The 21,126-nt window shown below is 47.4% G+C and overlaps 1 protein-coding gene across 2 annotated transcripts in view; it reads right to left on the bottom strand.

Annotated features, from left to right (window-relative positions):
* Positions 1–21,126, bottom strand: part of ESPN (espin) — a 110,688-nt gene that overhangs the window by 50,206 nt on the left and 39,356 nt on the right. For both annotated transcript variants that reach the window (XM_083628621.1, XM_083628620.1), the window contains exons 5-7: positions 19,903–20,034; positions 15,644–15,851; positions 13,228–13,499 (exon numbers count right to left, since the gene is read on the bottom strand). In XM_083628621.1, the coding sequence (XP_083484747.1) occupies positions 13,228–13,499; positions 15,644–15,851; positions 19,903–20,034 (612 nt within the window). The remainder of the gene's footprint in view (positions 1–13,227; positions 13,500–15,643; positions 15,852–19,902; positions 20,035–21,126) is intronic.

Here is a 21,126-nt window from a genome sequence, read left to right on the forward strand (position 1 = left end):
GGTACCTTTACCTTTACCTTTACCCTACTCTTTAGTCTCAATGAGCAGCTTGCCAAAATCGGGACAGTGGTACCTCAGTTTTCGAACATAATCCATTCCGGAAGACTGTTTGAGTTCCGAGGCATGTTTGAAAACGGAAGCATTTATACAGAAGCCTTTTTGTTAGGCATTTCAAGTCAAGATTTACCAAAAGAGAGGAATTTTTTTTTTCATGTATGCTACAACTGCTGCTAGGATATTGCTAGCACAAAGATGGAAAAGTCCTGACATACCAACTAAAGAAGAATGGCAAGGAAACCTGATGGAATACGCTGAAATGTCAAAATTAATGGAAATACTTTGAGACAAAGACAATAAAGACTTTAAGAGACTGGGAACCATTTATGTTATATTTACAGAATCAATGTAAAGAAATGGACTCACTTGCAGGGTTTGAATAAACACTTGCAATAAAAAAAACAAATGTAGAAATAGAAACAGGATGTTAAAATAAGAGAAGAATAATTATTTTAATTTTTTTAAAGAATAAGAAATAACCAATAAGCAGGGAGATATAAAATGACCAAAAAAAAAACAAAACAGAAAAGGAAGTTGAGGGAAGTCACCGGGAGGGTGGGTTTATAATGTATTTTGTTTCTGAAATAATGATTGTAATGATAAAATTATAAAAATTCAATAAAATTATCTTTAAAAAAGAAAGAAAATAGAAGCATTTACTTCCAGGTTTATGGTGTTCAAGTTCCGAAATGTTCATCAATGGAAATGTTCAAAAACCGAAGTACCACTGTAGCAGGGAGCATTACTTAAACATGTGTGTTACTTGCCTTCTTTAATTCCCACCTTGCCTTTTGATTTGGTTTAATATTTGCATGCTGCTTTCCCAAGAAGGCTGAGCTCCTAGTAGATCATGTGAAGAGAACAAGGAATTGGAAAAATAAAAATAGCAGTACTGTCCATCTTGGTAAGCAAAAAAAAGGGGGAGCAGTATTCAATTAAGTTTTACTCAGAGGCGATCCACTGAAATTAAGAAACACAACTAAGGCCCATTCATTTCAGTGAGTAAAATTTAGTGGAATGCCACCTAAACAATGCAACAAATGAACACAGGTCGCTGTCAACCCATAAGCCTCAGGCACTTTGCAGTCCTACCACTTCTGCTGCAATCTGCAGTGCAAAACCGATCCCAAAGAGGAGTCAAACTGGACTCACAACCCCAATGCAAACAAGGGGTACTTCCAGACTGTCGCCATTTTCCGGTGGGATCCCATCACATATCAGCAAAATTAGGTTGGGATAATATAGCTGCCTGGGAGTTTTCGCACAACAAGCCCTCTTCCCCCAAAGATCAGACTTTTTTTTTTTTACGAAAAGAAAAGTTATGGGAAAACGTCCTGGATAGTGTGGGATAAGACTCGACACAAGGCCATCTAACCTCCTGGCCAACATATAAGGATGACAGCTCAATAAACAGGCCATCTGGGAAAAGCTCAATGGCTCCCCTAAGGGAAATTCAGCTTCCCTTGTTGCAAGATTTTACTTCTCTCCTCCACGTTTTCCTCCTCCATCTCTCCTCTTTTCTGCTTAGGTGGTTTCCTTTTCCCGCTAAGCCACATTGAAAGGAGAGGTATTCAATAGTTAATGCACCTCCAGCTGCTGGGATCATTATCTGGGTTAATTCAGGCATTGTTTGTGGAGTGATTCAGCCAGGATTCTGTTGAATCCCCCTTGAAGGCTGGAGCGGAGGCAGCTTTCTCTCTTTTCCCCCCAGGAAGACTGAAGACAGCTTGAATGAGGGATCACAGCCTGCGCGGGTCCATTCAGCCTGGAGGCATGCCTGGCCAAACAGAGTGCTTCGGTTTTTGTACTGTAATAACAATTTAAAATGTGTGTGCGTGTGTCCGTACACACACACATTTCCGAGCACAATTCAAAGTGTTGGTGCTGACCTTTAAAGCCCTAAATGGCCTTGGTCCAGTATACCTGAAGGAGCGTTTCCACCCCCATCGTTCTGGCGGTTTCCTCACTGCGAGAACTGATGTTACAGGGAACCAGCCAGAGGGCCTTATCGGTAGTGGCGCCTGCCCTGTGGAACACCCTCTCACCAGATGTCAAAGAGAAAAACAACTACCAGACTTTTAGAAGACATCTGAAGGCAGCCCTGTTTAGGGAAGCTTTTAATGTTTAATAGACTATTGTATTTTAATATTCTGTTGGAAGCCGCCCAGAGTGGCTGGGGAAACCCAGCCAGATGGGCAGGATATAAATAAATTATTATTATTATTATTATTATTATTATTATTATTATTATTATTATTATCATCTACTAATCTCAAAAGCAATGCAAACAGCACACACTGACAAAACAGCAACAATCATATAACTCACAAGGCACCACAAAATATATCAACCATCTGAACAGATATAACTCAAGACCATTACGAAACCCAAATGTATCGATGGCTACTAAGCTGGAGGCAGTAAATGTATATGAATAATAATAGTTGTTGGAAGCCACAGAGAGGGTGAGTGACATTGTGCTCAGGTCCTGCTTGTGGGCTTCCCAGTTGGGGTACCTGGGTGGCCACTGTGAGAACAGGATGCTGGACTAGATGGGCCCTGGCCTGATAATTTAAGATTCTTGCTCCGTTTTGGAAGGGCAGCTTCCTCTGAGAGCCAGCTTGGCTGGATCATATATCAATTGACTTGTGTGGGGCACTCAAAGGCTAGATAAGCATGACGTGGTTAATAGCCCCAATTGGTGGTGTTATTTCCATTTGAATATATTACAATTGGTTTAATGTTTGCGCAATTTTATATTTGCTTCTCTGCCAAATGGCTCTTACGCCGCAGAGCACAGAAGAAGATGCATTTGGTCTAAATCCCTTTGGGTTTCTGTTCTAATCTGGAGTTACATCTGTTCAGATTGTCAGGATTTTGTCAGAATACACCGATTGCATTTGAATTATTTTGCTTTCGATATTAGCAGATACACACTTGTTTGTTTTTACCTGTTACGGGACTCCATAGAATTATATTTATTTTTCCATATGTCTTCATGCTACTTTGTAACTGTTTTTATCCCAATTGTTTTTTTTAAATCACACCTTCAGTTTGTTGGGATTTATTTCCCTTTTTAATTTGGTATTGCTAGGTTTTCGTACTGTGTCAGAAAATCCAAGAAAAGTGTTTCACCAGCCTATTGCTTGCTCTGGCTATTCATATGCTACTTTTTTAAAAAACAAACAAAAAAACCCTTTTCTGCATTATATTTCTTGTACAACGCTTAGAGCTGAATGCAGTTCAGCGGGATATAAATTGTTTAAATAAAGAAAATAAGTAAAAAAGGCAAACACACTCTGGGAAGCAAACCTATTCCCAAACCATTTTCATTTTCAATTAAAATCAAACGATTTGGGGAATTTTGCAGTGGTTTCAATTATAGGAGCTGCAGACTGCATGCCACAGGGTCTTATGCAGTCTCATGAAAAGTGCTTTGTTCCTGCTCAGCTCCCAACTCGCAGGCAAGCAATATGTTATCAAGGTACCGGTGGCTGCAGCCTTGCAAGAAAATCATTTTGCTGTATGGTAGGTGGTAGGACAGCAGTGCGTGCTTTAGCTGAGATTCCTGCATTGTGGCAGTTTAGACCAGATGACCTTTGAGGTCCCTTCCAACTCTCATGCTTCTATGAATCTTGGAACACACACTCCACCCTCAAAGCAGTTCCACTGTAAAATTTGTCCCTGGCTAAGGTTTTATAGGCTGTATTTATTTTATACTTTCCTATTAAGTATTTCTGCCCTGTTTTCCCCTCCGATAGGAGATTCTCAAAAGCAGATAGCGCATTTATTTTATTTGTGGCACTTATATCCCACCTTTTTTCCCCTCCCAGGAGCTCACGGTGACACACATGGTTCCTCATTTTAACCCCCTCCCAACAACAACCCTGTGAGGTAGGTTGGGCTGAGAGGCAGCGCCTGGCCCAAGGTCACCCACTGAGCTTCACGGTGGCTCAGTGGGGGGATTCGAACTCTGGTCTCCCAGCTTCTACTCCAACGCTCTAACCCCTACATTGCATACATGCAAACCTGCCCTGCTTCCCACTGCCGTTTGCTTCAACTGGGCTGCAGCGAGCCAAGTAAATTTTTGCTCATGACGTCATTTAGGGTAGCAGCACTTAACAACGGCAGCAAAAAAATAAATAAATCACTTGGGTCACCTCAGCCAATCAGATTAAATCTTCAGCGCCTAGTCCTGCTGGTTGCGTAAACCAGCCCTAAGACGCCAACACTCCCCCCCCCCCGCAAGAGGGGAATGAGCGGCTGCCAAAGCGGATGATTTAAGGAATTTTTGCCTAAGCCCGATGCTGCGGGTTTAAGGCCTTTGTGCCGCTAGCTGTGCAGGGGGAAGAGGGGTCACATTGCAGAGAAACTGGAGACTTGTGTATTTATTTCCCAGCAAAGGTATCTGTGCCACACAATCCAGCCGCCAACAATAGACCCTCGGCCTTGGATGCACTTCCTCAAGCAGGGCCTGACACTGTATCTTCACCCTACACATGTGCACACACACACACAAACACACACACACACACAAACACATACACACACCCCTGCATGTCAGAGGCAGAGGATGGATCTGGCCCTGTCTTCCTAAGGAGGTGGTAAGACCTCCCCCCACCAGTGCTTGGCGAAGGGGTGAGAGCCGAATGCTTTGCATGCAGAAGGCGGCCATCGGCTCAACTCCCAATATCTCCAGGTAGGAATGGGAGAGACAGCTGAGTCTGGAAACCTGGAGAGCTGCTGCCCATCAGTGTAGGTAGATGCTGAGAACACAGCAAACAGCCTTCTACTGAATCAGACCACCGGCCCACTTAGCTCAACATTGTCTCCATTAACTGGCAGCAGATTTACAGGGCCTTGGGCCTAGGATGTTTCTCAGCCCGATCTGGCCGTGTTGGGGATTGAACCTGGTGCATTCTTCCTGCAAGGCAGGCACTCTAACCACCAAGCTACAATGGCTCTTGCCAAAGGCTCCGGCTCAGGATTGGTTCCTTAGGTTCCCAAGTGTGGGGCGTAGCCTGAAAGAACTGCAATCCAGGGAATTACAGCTAAAGGATCCCTGGCAGATGGACAGCCAATATCTGCTTTAAACCTCCAGGTCTACCATTTTCTGAGGTGGTGTATCCTTGCAACAGCATAAAGGTAAAGATAAAGGGACCCTTGACCATTAGGTCCAGTCGTGGCCGACTCTGCGGTTGCGGCACTCATCTCGCTTTATTGGCCGAGGGAGCCGGCGTACAGCTTCTGGGTCATGTGGCCAGCATCACTAAGCCGCTTCTGGCGAACCAGAGCAGCACACTGAAACGCCGTTTACCTTCCCGCCAGAGCAGTACCTATTTATCTACTTGCACTCTGACGTGCTTTCAAACTGCTAGGTTGGCAGGAGCAGGGACCAAGCAATGGGAGCTCACCCCATGGGGGGGATTTGAACTGCTGACCTTCTGATCAGCAAGTCCTAGGCTCTGTGGTTTAACCCACAGCGCAATAGCCACTGACAAAAGCACACGTTGAATCTTGTAGCTATGCAGTGAGGCCCTAAGAAAGCAAATGTCCGTTTTCAAAACGGGGGCATGTCCCCTTTTGCAGTAGTGTTTCCGCAGGCATCAGAGAAACACACAGCCCCTCTTGCTGTGTTTCAGCACAGTTACTTACCCAGGGAGAGGGCCTTCTTGGCAATGGCGCCCTCCCTGCGGAGTACATTTCTGAGCACAATTCAAAGTGTTGGTGCTGACCTTTAAAGCCCTAAATGGCCTCAGCCCAGTATACCTTAAGGAGCATCTCCACCCCCATCGTCCAGCCCAGACACTGAGGTCCAGTGCCGAGGGCCTTCTGGCAGTGCCCTCCCTGTGAGAGGTGAGGTTACAGGGAACCAGGCAGAGGGCCTTCTCAGTAGTGGCGCCTGTCCTGTGGAACACTCTTCCATCAAATGTCAAAGAGATAAACAACTATCTGACTTTTAGAAGACATCTGAATGTAGTCCTGTTTAGGGAAGCTTTTAATATTTGATGAATATTTTAATATTTTGCTGGAAGCCTCCCAGAGTAGGTAGGGAAACCCAGCCAGATAGGCAGGGTATAAATAATAAGTTGTTGTTGTTGTTGTTATTATAATAAATTCTTCTTCTTCTTCTTCTTCTTCTTCTTCTTCTTCTTCTTCTTCTTCTTCTTCTTCTTCTTCTTCTTCTTCTAGTATGTCAAGGAAATAAAGAACTGCACAACTTTTAGAAGACACCTGAAGGCAGCCCTGTATTGGGAGCTTTTTAAGGTTTGACATCTTATGTTTTTATATTTGCTGGAGGCTGTCCAGAGTGGCAGGGGAAACCCAGCTGGAAGGGTGGTGTACAAATAATAAAATTATTAATATTAATATTAATATTTCAGGGGTGCCCACAGCCCACCCATCCCTGAAACACACATAACAAATGCTTGAGGACTTTATATGGTCCACGTTTTAAAGTGAGCTGATCAGATTTGCAGCTCCATGACCAGTACATGGCTTGAAATGCAGACTGCCCTTCACTTTTTGCACTGCTCCAAATTTTGCAGGATAGTTCTTGGTTCAAAAACACACTGAAATGCATAGGTTTGGTTAAAACACCTATACAAATCCACATTTTAAGGCAAAATATTAAAGCACGTTTTCATGCTTTCCTTAAAAAATAAATACAGTGGTACCTCGGGTTGCAAACACTTCGGGTTACAGCCTCCGCTAACCTGGAAGTAGTAGCTTGGGTTAAGAACTTTACCTCAGGATGAGAACAGAAATCGCGCGGCAGTGGCAGCGCAGTGGCAGGCCCCATTAGCTAAAGTGGTACCTCGGGTTAAGAACAGTTTCAGGTTAAGAACGGACCTCCAGAACGAATTAAGTTCGTAACCAGAGGTACCACTGTATAAGCAGATTGGTGTGGAAACAGAATGAGTTGGATTTGTGAATAAATAAATGAAGCGGACAAAGTCCTGAGACAGATCTGTCCAACCTTTAACACATGCCAGCATTGAAGGATTTCTGTAATTCTCAGTTCATCTATTCCTTTTGCAGATATTTTTTTTTAAAAACCAAGATGCTGGATTCCCCTGTCCTTATTACCTAGATTGTGGGAGTTAGTGCAAAACTTTACCGGTATCAGAAAGCCTGTATGTCGCAGGGGGAAAGTGTAGAATGTGGGGCAAAGAAAATGTGGTTTTCTTCAAAATTCAGCTTCCATTTTAAGAAGCAAGTTTTGAGCCCTCTCACAATAGAAATTTGCTTGTTGAAATCTTAGCAGGCAGAGAAGAGGAAGAATTAGATGTTCCAGTGATCTGGAAACCATTGTGACTTCCCTTCCCATAACCAGCAGCAGCACAGAAGAAATTGTGCAAAGCAGCAAGTTGCAGGATACACGACACAAAACCAGAGGAAAATATTAACGTGTGGAAATTATGTAGGTCTCAGAGTGCAGCTTTACTTGTCACAGTGTTCGAATTGCACATAGTTTTAGTGGGCTGGGCTCGCTCAACCCTTGCGGGGGCATCTAATTTGGGATACGTGCATTACACCTGCCAAATATTTGGCAGCGAGATGATGAGGAGAGAATGCAGAGAGGTCCTCCAATGGCAACATCCACCAGCTGTGTCCCCATTTGGAAATGGACTTGCCACAGTTACACAAGCACGGCTCTCATCCAGCCTAGACTGCCGCAACGCTTTCTACATGGGGCCACCCTTGGAGAGGGAAACAGACCCACTGAAATTAATGGACATGATTAACTTAGGTCCCTTCATTCCATTGGGTCTAGTCTGAGTAAATCTTAGTTGGAGACAACTCTCTGAATTGATTGGACTTGGCATGAATATCAGAGGATCCAGCATTCTGCAGCGCAGAGTGTTCTGCTCATTGTATCTTCCAGACACAGCCACTGATCTCAGAGACTCCATGCGGCAAGGGACACCCATCATGGCTCAATTCTTCCCCTATCCCTGCATTCAGTCACTTGCCACTCAGGAGCCAGCCTTCCAAATCCTTCAGCAGCCAGCAAGAGACCGCAAGGGACTCAATGAACCATTTATTTCCATATATATATATATATATATATATATATATATATATATATATATTGTCCAGTAGCACCTTAGAGACCAACTAAGTTTGTTCTTGGTATAAGCTTCCGTGTGCATGCACACTTCTTCAGATACCATTTATTTCCCTTTATTTTTATTTTTTTAAAAAAAAAGACTTCCCCTGTCCCTCACAGTCTGCCAGAAAGGGACCTGGTTGTGGGTCTCAAAGTCACCGCAGCAGCCAGGCCACTTCCAAGCTGCTGAGTCTGCAAACCGAACCGCATTCCTGAGCCCCAAACCAGGGCTAAGGGGGAATGAAAGGGCCGGTGCAATTAACCAAATTACAAATGGAGCCATCAATTTTTCCTAACTGCAGCCTGTTGTGGTGAGTCAGCCAACAAACCAGCTATTGTTCCTGACAGCCCCTCTGTCGCTTCACATCATAGACAGGCAAGCGGGGACCAAGACCGCTCGCACTCCATCACCATCCCAAGACAAGAGAGAGGAATGGGAAAGGACAGGATTGTGTCAGGCAGGTGTGGGGTGTTCTGTCTGAAAAGGTCGACGCTGAGCTTTGGAAGGTTTATTTAATTATGACGTATACTTTCATCCCACCCACGATCTCCACTATCATTTTATTACCTACCCTTCACCCTGAGGTGGGTTACAACTATTTAAAATATCGTGACTATTCAAATATAGTGAGAGATTTTACTTTCTTGGGCTCCATGATCACTGCAGATGGTGACAGCAGCTGCGAAATTAAAAGACGCCTGCTTCTTGGGAGAAAAGCAATGACAAACCTAGACAGCATCTTAAAAAGCAGAGACATCACCTTGTCAACAAAGGTCCATATAGTTAAAGCCATGGTTTTCCCAGTAGTGATGTATGGAAGTGAGAGCTGGACCATAAAGAAGGCTAATCGCCAAAGAATTGATGCTTTTGAATTATGGTGCTGGAGGAGACTCTTGAGAGTCCCATGGACTGCAAGAAGATCAAACCTCTCCATTCTGAAGGAAATCAGCCCTGAGTGCTCACTGGAAGGACAGATCGTGAAGCTGAGGCTCCAATACTTTGGCCACCTCATGTGAAGAGAAGACTTCCTGGAAAAGACCCTGATGCTGGGAAAGATGGAGGGCACAAGGAGAAGGGGACGCCAGAGGACGAGATGGTTGGATAGTGTTCTTGAAGCTACCAACGTGAGTTTGACCAAACTGCGGGAGGCAGTGGAAGACAGGAGTGCCTGGCGTGCTCTGGTCCATGGGGTCACGAAGAGTCAGACACGACTAAACGACTAAACGAAACATTCAAATATCTGAAGGGCTGTCATGTGGAAGGTGGAGCCAGCTTGTTTTCTGCGGCTCCAGAGGCGAAGACCCAAACCAACAGATTCAGATGGCAAGAAAGGATATTCTGAGTAGACATTGGGAAGAACTTTCTGACAGTGAGAGCTGCCCAGGAGAAGAGACTCCCTCAGAAGGTGGTGGATTCTCCTTCATGGGAGGTTTTTAAACAGAATCCATCTGTCAGGGATTCTTTAGCTTGATTCCTGCATTACAAGGGGTTGGACAAGATGAACCCTGGCACCCCTCCCAACTCTACAATTCTATGATTCGATAATCCATGAATATTCATAATTAAAAACAGTTGAAACATATTCCATTCACAAGAATGGAATATGCCACAGGTCAGGGTGCATGCTCAGCATTTGCCAGAAGCTGTGCAGTGAAGGGGCCAGGAACACCATTGTGTGTTCATGGAGTTCCACACTTTAGGGGCCACCACAGAGAAGACCCTCTCCTCGGCCGCTGCCACCACCCCTTGAACTTCTGAGGGAGGTGGAAGCACCAAGAGGAACCCCTCTATTTATCTTAGCACCTGGGAAAGACTGTAGGGAAGGAGGTGGCCTTTCAGGTGTGATTTCAGAGGATGTTACAAATCGGTTAAATTACAAACACCTAAAACAAAAAAGCCCAAGTCAGACGGAGCAGATAAAACGTATCTAAAACCAACTGGAGATCAGCCTTAAGATCATCTTGAGGAGCAGACCTTACAACAACAGATACCAATACTGGCAGCCCAGAAGAAAAGCACAGGCAAACGGATATAGTAGGCCTTAACCTGGTGCAAAGCTGCCAGCAAAGTCAATTGCAGGAATTCCTTCCAGGAGAGCAATCCTTCTGAATACCAGTTGCCGGAAACCACAGGAGAGAGTGTTTTTGTGCTTGGATCCTGCTTGCTGGTTACCTGTAGGCATCTGGTTGTCCACTTTGAGAATGGGATACTGGAGTGGATGGGCCATTGGCCTGATCCAGCAATATTGTTCTTATGTTCAAAGCTGTGGGGCCACCACTGAAAAGGCCCTGTCTCATGTCACTCCCCTGATGCATCTCCCTCAATCATGGGACTATGAGAAGAACCTCCCCCACAGATCAAAGAGTCCAGGGAGGGCAGGCTGATGCAGGCTGAGGTGCCCTTTAGGTCATGCTCAGTGCCTGAGGCTGGCTGCAGCTGGGACTTGTCAGAGGCTTGGCCCAGCTGAACTGTGCGTCCACAGAGCCTCACAGCTGTGTGGAAGGCACTTTCCTTCTTGGGCAGAAGAAGCAGATGCCAGAGGAGCAGCACAGATTTGGAAGGAAGAGGTACTTAGAAAGCAAAGCATTGCCTCAGCATGGGAGGCACATTAGGGACCGATGGGGAATTCTTTCTGGATGGCAACAAGCCAGGAAAGTAAATTCTGTGTGAAGGGAGGAAGGGATGGAGGAAGGCATTTGCCCAGTAACCCTTGGAAAAGCTCAGTGCTAAGAAGAGTCTCAACCCTCCCTGCTTGGAGCAAGAGGCTCACAAAGATCTTTCTGATTGAACAACAAGGTTTTGGGGGTTCTGAGAGCACCCACAAGTTGGGGAGATTCCACAGCAAGGAGGACACTGTGCCAAGGTGCAGAGTCATACCACAACATGAGACTGTGTCCAGTTCTGGGGTCACGAGGTTCTCAGGGGAGACAGTCAATGTCTCAGTCAACCAGAGAGCATTCAGCACCTTGGAGAGCTCCAGGAAGCCCTGCTGAGGTGGCTATAGGAGATGTCTCTGTAGGGAGCTGGAGTCAACTCAAGTATTACTTAGGCCAGCCAGGCCCAACCCTGGAGTTCCAGATGGTTAAGATTAGCAAAAACATCCCATGAAGGAAAAGCAGAGCAGCGGTCATCATCCAACCAGCAGAGCAGACAGAAATCCCTTTGCAAAGTGGGGAGAAGAGAACAGTGGAAGGACTGGCCAAGCCAATGGGCCTGCTGCAACGACCCACATTTTCCCCTAAGGAAGAGTCAGTCAGATCTTCTGGGAACTAAGGTGGGGAAGGATCTCTGCCTAGTGCATGCAGGTCTGATGGGAAATGCAGCAAGGCCTCCCCTGACAGCCCAAGTGATATGGCAGGATGTTCAGAAGGAGACAGTCCTTTAAGGATCCTTGTCCCGAGCTGGTTTGCAATGCTTTAAATGTAGTGGCCCGCCCTACGAACTGGGCTCACAGACTGGTAAAATTCATACAGCATCACGGGCTCCACTTCGGGTCAAGAAGTTAGCAGCTGTGTTTTGGCTTAGTGAGGCTTTCCCAATATTTTTCAAACGAAGCCCCTGCAGCGATCCAATGTTGTAGTAACTGCAGCATGTCTGACTGGAGTAAAGAGAATCAGCTTTTTTTGTTCTCTCCAAGAAAGGGCACTCAGGTTCTTGCAGGGACCTGACTGAGCTGGCCAAAGGTGGTCCTCTCCGCCTTCAGCTCCAAAGGTGCATCCAGCATCACTTCTGAACTGCACTTCCTGACTTCTCAAGCGGTGTTCAAAACCATCTGAGATGGAAGAACAACCTGCTCCCTAAGTCTTTGCCTAAACAAGCACAACCAGGCATGTGCTCAAACCTCTACAGCAGTAATAATAATTATTATTTTATTATTTGTACCCTGCCCATCTGACTGGGTTGCCCCAGCCACTCTGGGTGGCTTCCAATACCGTACTGGCCAAAATATAAGATGCACCCACAAATAAGCCGCACCATTAAAATTCAAGGCTTATTTGCATGTGCGGCCCGCCTCCCGGCACTACTGCCCTGAACGGGGGACGGTCGGCACTGGTGCTTGGCACCCTGCTCCCCAAACCGATGCTTGGTTCTGAGTGCACTGTGTGCCCACCTCCTGACACTACCACCTCCTGGCACTACCTCCCCAAGCCGGCAGCAGGGGAGGCTTGGGAGCAGCAGGTGGGCTGTACATCATTACCCCACGCTCCTGGGCTGCTTCCTGGGGGGGGGGAGCCATGCCACTTTGCCGGCAGCCCCTCCCTTCCCCACAGCAGCTCAGAGGAGGCTTGGGAGACGCAGTCGGGATGGGTGCTGTTGTCCCACACCCCCAACGGCTCTCATGGACAGCTGTTTATGCCGCGATACTGTAAGGTCATGAATATAAGCCACACTTTAACTTTTCACAATCAGAATTTGGGGGGGGTGTGCCTTATATTTGAGCCAATACGGCATATACAAAAACATAATAAAGCATTGCAAAAACAGTAGTTGCGAAACCTTATTGGGCCAACATAAACTCATCCCTGCTGTCCCTTACCCTAATATATTAAAAAAGTATCATTCAGAATCATCGTTTGCAGAACCCAATACAAGAGTGCAATAAAATTTAAAACAGTAACCATTTATTTAAGATCCAATTAAAACTATGTAGTTTAATTAAGTCAACAACACTGGTGAACTTGATCTGGTGATACCAGCTTTTCAAAGTCATTTGCACCTTCTGTGCCCCCCCTACCTGTTAGTGCCCCACTAGGTAATACCACCACCTGCTTTGGGACCCACTGCTCTATAGAAACCTACAACAGCCTTCGCCAACCTGGTGCCTTCCAGCTGTGGTCCAAAATATCTGGAGGGTGACTGAGGCTTCCTATGTTTGAAAACCATGACCCCAGAGGAATCCTATGCACCCTTTATGTCACTGTTGTGCTTCCCACCTACTCAAGGTCAGTTTGGAATCTCCTCCACCGCACCAAGAAACTGCAAGAAAAAGCCAAGACAGCTTCCGGCGCAAAGCTTAGCATTTCTCCAAAGGGTCCTGCGGCATCCTGGGCCTTACCTCCCTCTTGAGGGCTTCGCTCTCCACATGGCGGAGATTGTTCTTCGCCTGCACGTAGATCTCAGCCGTGTGCTGAACCTCTGGGGGGTTTGGCGCTGGGTAGCCAGGAGGAGGAGGGAGCACCTTGGTGTCAGGGGGCGGGGGAGGCGCCGGGAAGTTTGGAGGTGGGGGTGGGGAGGCCTCACCCCCCTTCTTGCTGTTCCCGGGGGCGAGGTCGGGGTTCAGCATGTCCATGTAGGTTTGCATATCTGTGATTGTCGTACCGGGAACTCCTGGAGCAAGGAGTCAGAGGAGAGAGAGACAGAGAGCGCAGACTGAAATATTCATTGAAATTTGCAGTGCTGTAAAACAGCCTTTGAAATACCCTTTGACATTTGCAGTCTACAGACGGTCATTTACCCTTGCTAGATTCAACATGCTGCCATCTGCCTTATTGCAAGGCAGATTCGAGGGTAAACCATACGCGGAACGAGTCTGCCCCTGCGGCTTGATGGAGGTAGAAACTGTCTTCGTTACGCTGCCATTTCTACGGGGACATACGCTCGGTATTTATTACCCCTGCTATGCAAAAATCTCCAAATGAATCCAAACTTCAATGTCTAAAATCCTTGGTAGACCACAAGGATCCTGAAATCACGTTAAGGGTAGCCAAATTCTGTGTGATTGCCATAAAACTTAGGGAACAAGCTGTGCTATCATAATTATTGAGGCCTTAAATGATAATTTTAGGTTATATGTCAGTGACGAAGTTTTAATTTATATACTTTTAACCGTTGCTGTATCTGTATTGTCCCTGTTATACCTAATTGCAAATTCAAAAGTATCCGTACGGTGTTTTATGACTTCCTTGATATTGTATGTGGGCTGGAACTGGTCTGTGACCGAAATAATAAAATTCATTTGGAGTCCTTTGAAACATCCTTGGAAATTTGCACTTCTCCACATTTTGTAGCAGAGGTCTCCCAAAATGGGTGCACAACATATGGGAGACACATGATGAGCCCTGTTGGGTCCACCTAACTCCAGCATCTCTGCAGCTTTCTACAGTGCCCAACCAGAAACATCCAGGAAGCCCACAAAGCCTGAAGGCAAGAACCTTCCCCAGCTGTCTGTCTCCAGCAGGTGCAATTAGTGCAAGATTGCTTTGGCTCACCTTTGAGCCTGTGTGGCTTTAAAAGGGAGGACCAATTAACCTCTTGGCAATGTCCTTATTTGAAATTATTTTCAAAAGAAACCATAGCTGCTTTGGGAAATGCGGCCATTGCTTGCTGCTGTGCTGGTAACGTTCTCTAGCAGGGCTGGCAAGGAAGCACAAATCTGTGCCACAGGGTGGCACTCTTCCCTTGGCCCTGATCTGTATGTGTGGCCAGGATGATAAAAAGGTCTGGAAACTGAGCCTTATGAGGACAGGTTGAGGGAGCTGGGTGTGTTTCGCCTAGAGGAGAGAAGACTGAGATGAGAAATGTGAGCCATCTTCAAATATCTAAAGAGCCATCGCATGGAAGATGGAGAAAGCTTGTTTTCTGCTGCTGCTCCACTGGGAAGAATCAGAACCAGTGGATTCAAATGAGAGGAAAGGAGATTCCAACTAAACCTTTGGAATAACTTTCTGACTGTTAAGAGGCGTTTAACAGTGGAACAGATTCCCTCGGAAGGAGGCTGATTCTCCTCCATGGGAGGTTTTTAAACAAAAGTTGAACGGCCGTCTGCCAGGGATTCTTTAGCTGTGATCCCATCCAACTCCACGATTCTACAATTCATTGGAGGTTTTTAAGTGGAGGTTGGGTTTTTTTCACCTTTTGTCATAAGATTTTGTTGAAGCTTTTTCGTGGTAAAATAAGATCAAAGAAAACTAATCTGAAATTTTAAAAACAGAGAAAGAAGAGCAGAGGTTGGGTGCTCATCTGTCAGATATGATCCAGTTGAGATTCCTGCATTGGAATAGGTCCCTTTCCTGTAGTGGATCCCCGTTTGTAGAATGCTCTCCCCATGGAAGTTTGCCTGGCGCTTTCATTATATATATTGTAGGTGCCAAGCAAAGACATTCCTCTTCAACCAGGCCTTTGGTGGATTAATATTCTACAGTCTTTTAAATGTGTCTGTGAGACACAGGGGTTATTGCTTCGTGGTTTCGGTGTGAATCTTCACTTGTGTTTCATGCATTTTATTCTGCGAACCACCCTGAGATCTTTAGATGAAAGGCGGCATGTAAGTTTGATGAATAAAAAACAAATAGATCAAACTCTGCAATTCGATGGTGCGATGAATTAACTCCCCCACCCCTGCTGGCACCTCCCACTTCTCCCCAAGAGCAACTTTGCAACAGATGGCGAGTGGGGAAGGGCGAACAAACCCCAACACACACACACACACACACACACACACACACACACACGTGTGTGTAAGGGATACTCACTGCAGCCTTGACTGTTCCTTTTCTCCCCGGTGCTAGACTGGCTGGAGTTGCAGGAGTCGTAGTTGGAGAGGGTGCTGCTGGGGGACCCAAGGTCAAAGTGGGCCTGCGGGGCAGACATGGTGGTGTTGGGCGACGACATCCCAGAGTCTGGCTGCTTGAACTCCAGGTCCGTCGAAGGATCCCGCGAAAGGACCCTGTGCTCCACACTCTGCAAGCCACAGAAGTGTCAGTTAGAGGTGAGTAAGCAGCTCAGAGAAAGGGGCCACTCCGCACCAGGCCACGCTCAGGTGGCCCCCTCCTCGAAAACGGGTCCGCCTGGCTGATTGGGTGGTTGAACTTCTATCCCCACCTTCTGTCCTCCAAGGAAGTCTGGGGGGGTGCGTGGTTCTTCCCCTCCTCATTTGTTCCTCACAACAACCCTGCAGGGTAGGTTAGTCTGAGAGGCAGTGACTGGCCCAAGGTTGCTCAGTGAGCTTTGTGGCCGCGTTGAGGTTTCGAACCCTGGTCTCTCCCAGGTTCTACTCTGATGCTCTAACCCAGGGATCCCCAAACTAAGGCCCGCGGGCTGGATAAGGCCCAAGGGACTTGTTTATCCGGCCCGCGACAACCCCTGCCGCCTGCTCTTACCAGTGCTGTGCTGCGCGGCTGCGCACATCCGGGTCAGAGGAGCACTGGAAATAGCTTGTGCACATGCACAAGCGTTATTTGCACATGCGCAAGCATTATTTTCAGTGCACTTCCGGGTTGGAAGTGTGCCAGAAATAGTATGTGTGTGTATGGGCACGCACTCCCCCGCCCTCCAGCCCACTACATGATCGACGCTGGAGACACCAGCCCGAGGCGCGGTAAGTTTGCTGACCCCGCTCTAACCACTAGACCACACTCCCTGTGTCTGCATGCAAAGCAGGGGCTCTGTCCCTGATTTCAGGGTCCTCCCTGGCCCAGACAGGGGACAGGCCAACTCTTGCCAAATTGGAGAGGCCTTCCCTGGCAAATCATGGGTAAGAATCCCCCCCCCAAATGATTTTTATACAGCACCACAAAGTTGCAATTTCCCCAGTTTATTTATTCATCTTATTGCATTTATATCCCACCTTCTCTCAGGGTGGTGTACACAGTACTTTTCCTCATCTTTATTCTGACAACAACCCGGTGAGGTAGGTCTTCCTCATGGCTGAGTGGGGGGTTTGAACCCTTGTCTTCCCAGTTCCTAGTCTGGCCCTCTAACCACTGCACCACACTGACTCACTTGCATCAGTCCCTGACAATGAAAAGGCAGGCTATAAATACAAAGACGGTGATGATAAAATGAAGAAGAAGCCAAGACCAAAAGCCTTGAGAGCTGATGCTGAGGTAAAGTTTGGAGAACAGAAGGATGGCTTCAACTGGGGATTAGGGGGTTAAAGCCAACATGGGAAAGTGGCTTTTGAAAGGCGGGGAGAGAGGGAGGAGGCACCACCTGGGGATTCCTGAAGGGTGTTTCAAGAGACCCCTTGATTTAGGCTGGCTGGCTCCCCTACCCCACTCACAGGTTTTCCACCAGGCTGTAATTCTGCATCACATCTTTCCCAGATGCGATGCCCCAAGCTAACACTTGCCCTGGAGACTCCTTGGCACATCCCACAACAGGCACACATACACAGACACACCAGGACACCCCCCTTGCTTACGTTGCCCATGATCCCGGGAAAGCCCCTGGTCCCCTTGCTCGGCTCTGGCGCAGCCCAACCCTTCGGTCTGACCTCCTTGGCATGAAGGAAAGCATAACACAACAGCACTGGATGAGTCCCCGGGGGTGCTGCTGAGTGACAGCAGCCCTTCTGCGAGCCCTGCTTGGCATCATTAGCCCAGCTGCCCTGGGTAACACACCAGCTGCCAGCCTCCCATTGGCCTCCTCCGGCTGCTCGAGAAATATTTTTGTCCTCCCAATGGGGAGGCAGGGGAGCTGTGAGAGTGGAGCTGTAGGAAGGGAGAGCCTGCAGGGAGGGAGGGAGGGAGGGAGGGAGGGAGGGAGGGCTGTTCCATGCACCTGAAGTCACCCCCATGCAACACACACACAAAATGGCCCACAAAGGCAGAACGATGATCTGGTGTAAACTCGGCTGGCAGAGTCCGTATCAGAGGAGTGCAAGTGCCTATCTGCATCTGGTTCTGCCGAAGAACCTCCTAGGGCTCAGGAATGGTTCAGATGGGCCCATCATTTCATGACTGTCACACTCATAGGAGCCAACTCGTAGAGGCCTAGGAGGTTTCCCCCCCCCATAAAATATTTGAGGGGGCTGCCCCTCTCCAAGTTGATGGGCATTGTCACTCAAATGGTATGCGTCCACAGCATCATGTGATCAACTAAGTGGGGCAGCACTTGCCTAAGGGCCACCCCCCATATTTTATTCAAGTTGGCACCCCTGGTCACACTTCATGATTGCCAACATGCAGTAGTGGTTAGAGCATGGGTAGGCAAACTAAGGCCCGGGGGCCAGATCTGGCCCAACTGCCTTCTAAATCTGGCCCGTGGACAGTCTGGGAATCAGCGTGTTTTTACATGAGTAGAATGTGTCCTTTTACTTAAAATGCACCTCTGGGTTATTGGTAGGGTCTGCCTGGTGTTTTTACATGAGTAGAAAGTGTGCTTTTATTTAAAATGCATCTCTGGGTTATTTGTGGGGCATAGGAATTCATTCATCCCCCCCATATAGTCTGCCCCCCCCAACAAGGTCTGAGGGATAGTGGACCAGCCCCCTGCTGAAAAAGTTTGATGACCCCTGGGTTAGAGTGTTGGAAAACCAGGGTTCAAATCCTCACATGGTCATGAAGCTTACTGGGTGACCTTGGACTAGTCAGCCTACCCCACCTCGTAGGGTTGTTGTGAAGATAAAACACGAGCCCCTTCAAAAAGCAAAAAGAACTCTGCACAATGCCTTGAGCTCCTTGGAAGAAAGGTAGGATATAAATGTAAAAAAAAATGAAATAAAGAAATGGACGGGTGAAACAGCAATCCCTGTTTAAACATGTCATTGTTCCACGTTCATCCCTTGCCGTTCCAAGAGAAACCATTCACACAGTCATCTGCAACTCGTGAAAAGAAATATGGACTCAAGTGTTGCCTAAACTGGCCCTAAAAACAGCTCCACATCTGCGCTGAATGCACCAGGGTCTGGTGACGCATCTACCCATCAAGAACTTCTGAAAACCTTCAGCATCCAAAGAAAAAGTCCATTTCCCCATAGTCAGACCCCCCCCCCCAAATCTGGCTAATAGGGTTCAACAGGTGGCATCCCTCTCTTTCAAACTATTATTCCCCTCCAAAGTAAGCTACATCCCAGAGTTAACTGCCCCTTTCCCAGGCTCCTTCCACACCAAATCCCTTTAGCATTGCTTGGGTGCTGTTTTACGGAAATAAGGAGCAAAGCTGAAATGTGGGTTCCGCAATTGACATAATCCAGCAATATCCTTCCCTCTGGTGAAGATTCTTTCCATGATGATTGCACAGTAAGAGCTCAGCAACATTAGGTCTCCTGCAGTGTTAAGTGGTAGCTTCCTCCTTGCAACTTAGGCCCTATTTATTGCCTCTTGTTCAGTGTGATGGGGGGATTTTAATGCTATGTGATCCAGCAATGTCCTTCCATCTAGCAAAGGTCCTTCCACGATGACTACACAGTAAGTACTCGGCACCTCTGGTACCCTGCAGAGTAAATTGAGAGCTTCTATCTTCCAGCTTAGACTCCTTTTTACTGCCTCTTATTGCATGTGACGCTGGTGGCGCTGTGGGTTAGACCACAGAGCCTAGGACTTGCCAATCAGAAGGTCAGTGGTTCACATCCCCGCTACGGGGTGAGCTCCCATTGCTCAGTCCCTGCTCCTGCCAACCTAGCAGTTTGAAAGCACATCAAAGTGCAAGTAGATAAATAGATACCGCTCCAATGGGAAGGTAAACGGTGTTTCTGTGCGCTGCTCTGGTTCGCCAGAAGCGGCTTAGTCATGCTGGCCACATGACCCGGAAGCTGTACGCCTGCTCCCTCAGCCAATAAAGCAAGATGAGCGCTGCAACCCCAGAGTCGGCCAGTACTGGACCTAATGGCCAGGGGTCCCTTTACCTTTACCTATTGCGTGCAATTGGGGAGTTACGGACAAGGAGCCAGTTAATTGTTCCTTGCATAATCTCTCTCAATGGCCCTTGTCATTACTGCCTCTCCCTTTTCTCTCTGGTCTCACTCTTCCCCGTCAAAGCAAGCCAGCCGCCCGCATGACCTGATTCTCACCATGTTTTCCACCGTACGCAGGTACTTGGCGCAATGCAGGTGCCCATTGTAGTCTGCAAGGTCGGCCGCCGTGTAGCCATCCTGGTCGCGGATGCCCAAGTTTACGCCATTCACAACGAGGATTTGACAGCACTGAGAGGAGAAGAGAAAGGCAGTCAGCCCACGGGAAGAAGGACCACCACCAAGCCTCGAAAGGAACAAGGCTGCCTTCTTCTCAAGCTATGGCATGCCAGAGATTCATTTGTTCTGGCCCAGAGCTGCCTCCTTTTGCAGCAAACCTCCAAAGTTCCCTTTTATGAACTGTAGGGGGTTGGACTAGATGACTCTTGGGGTCCCTTCAATTTTACCTGGAGATACGGGGAGACTTGCATGTCCCTACCCAGCATTCTGGGGCCCAGCCAAGAACCCATATATCCCCAGGTCACTGCCCCGACCTCACAGAGTCCTGTTTCCATAAAGGACAACTCTATTCTTCATGCTTTGGTGTCTGCAACGAAATGTTGCAGCGTGCCTTCCTCACCTCTAAGCATGTGCACTCATCCTCAGGAAGGGCTGCAGCTCAGCAGGAGGTCCCAGGTTCAATCCCCAGCTGCATCTCCAGGCAGGGCTTGGAGAGGCTACTGCCTGGAGCTCTGGAGAGCTGCTGCCAGTCAGTGCGAACAATACTAAACCAGGTGGACCTCCCTGTAGTCCACCTGTTTAGGGTTCCAGCCACTTAGCCACGTTGCCTCTTGTATCAGTTGTAATTAGACCTAGCAAGCCTATATTTCCAGCTGACACTTGACATTCCTCACCGGACTATGTTTCTTGGGGTGGTTTGCCCTCTTAAGGCAAAGAAGAACCTCTTACACCAATGGCTCAGTTGGTTAGAGGGTGGTGCTGAGAATGCCAAGGTTGCAGGTTCGATCCCTGTTTGGGACAACTGCCTATTCCTGCATTGCAGGGGGTTGGACTAGATGATCCTAAGGGTCCCTTCCAGCTCTACAATTCTATGATTCTAAGAGGTTTTGTTGTTTTTTATTTTTCAAAACCCTGTACTTCTGCAAACCTCATGAACGAGCCCCACCCCCCACCCCAGCACGTTGATATCTCCCTCTAGTTTCGCCATAGCCTTGTTTCAGCTCCATCAGTACTCATCAGCTGTTTTTGCCATTACCATATTTTTCGCTCCATAAGACGCACTTTTTTCCTCCTAAAAAGTAAGGGGAAATGTAAGTGTGTCTT

Source organism: Podarcis filfolensis (assembly GCF_964270895.1).
Source record: "Podarcis filfolensis genome assembly, chromosome: 8".
In the NCBI taxonomy this organism is placed as follows: Eukaryota; Metazoa; Chordata; class Lepidosauria; order Squamata; family Lacertidae; genus Podarcis; species Podarcis filfolensis.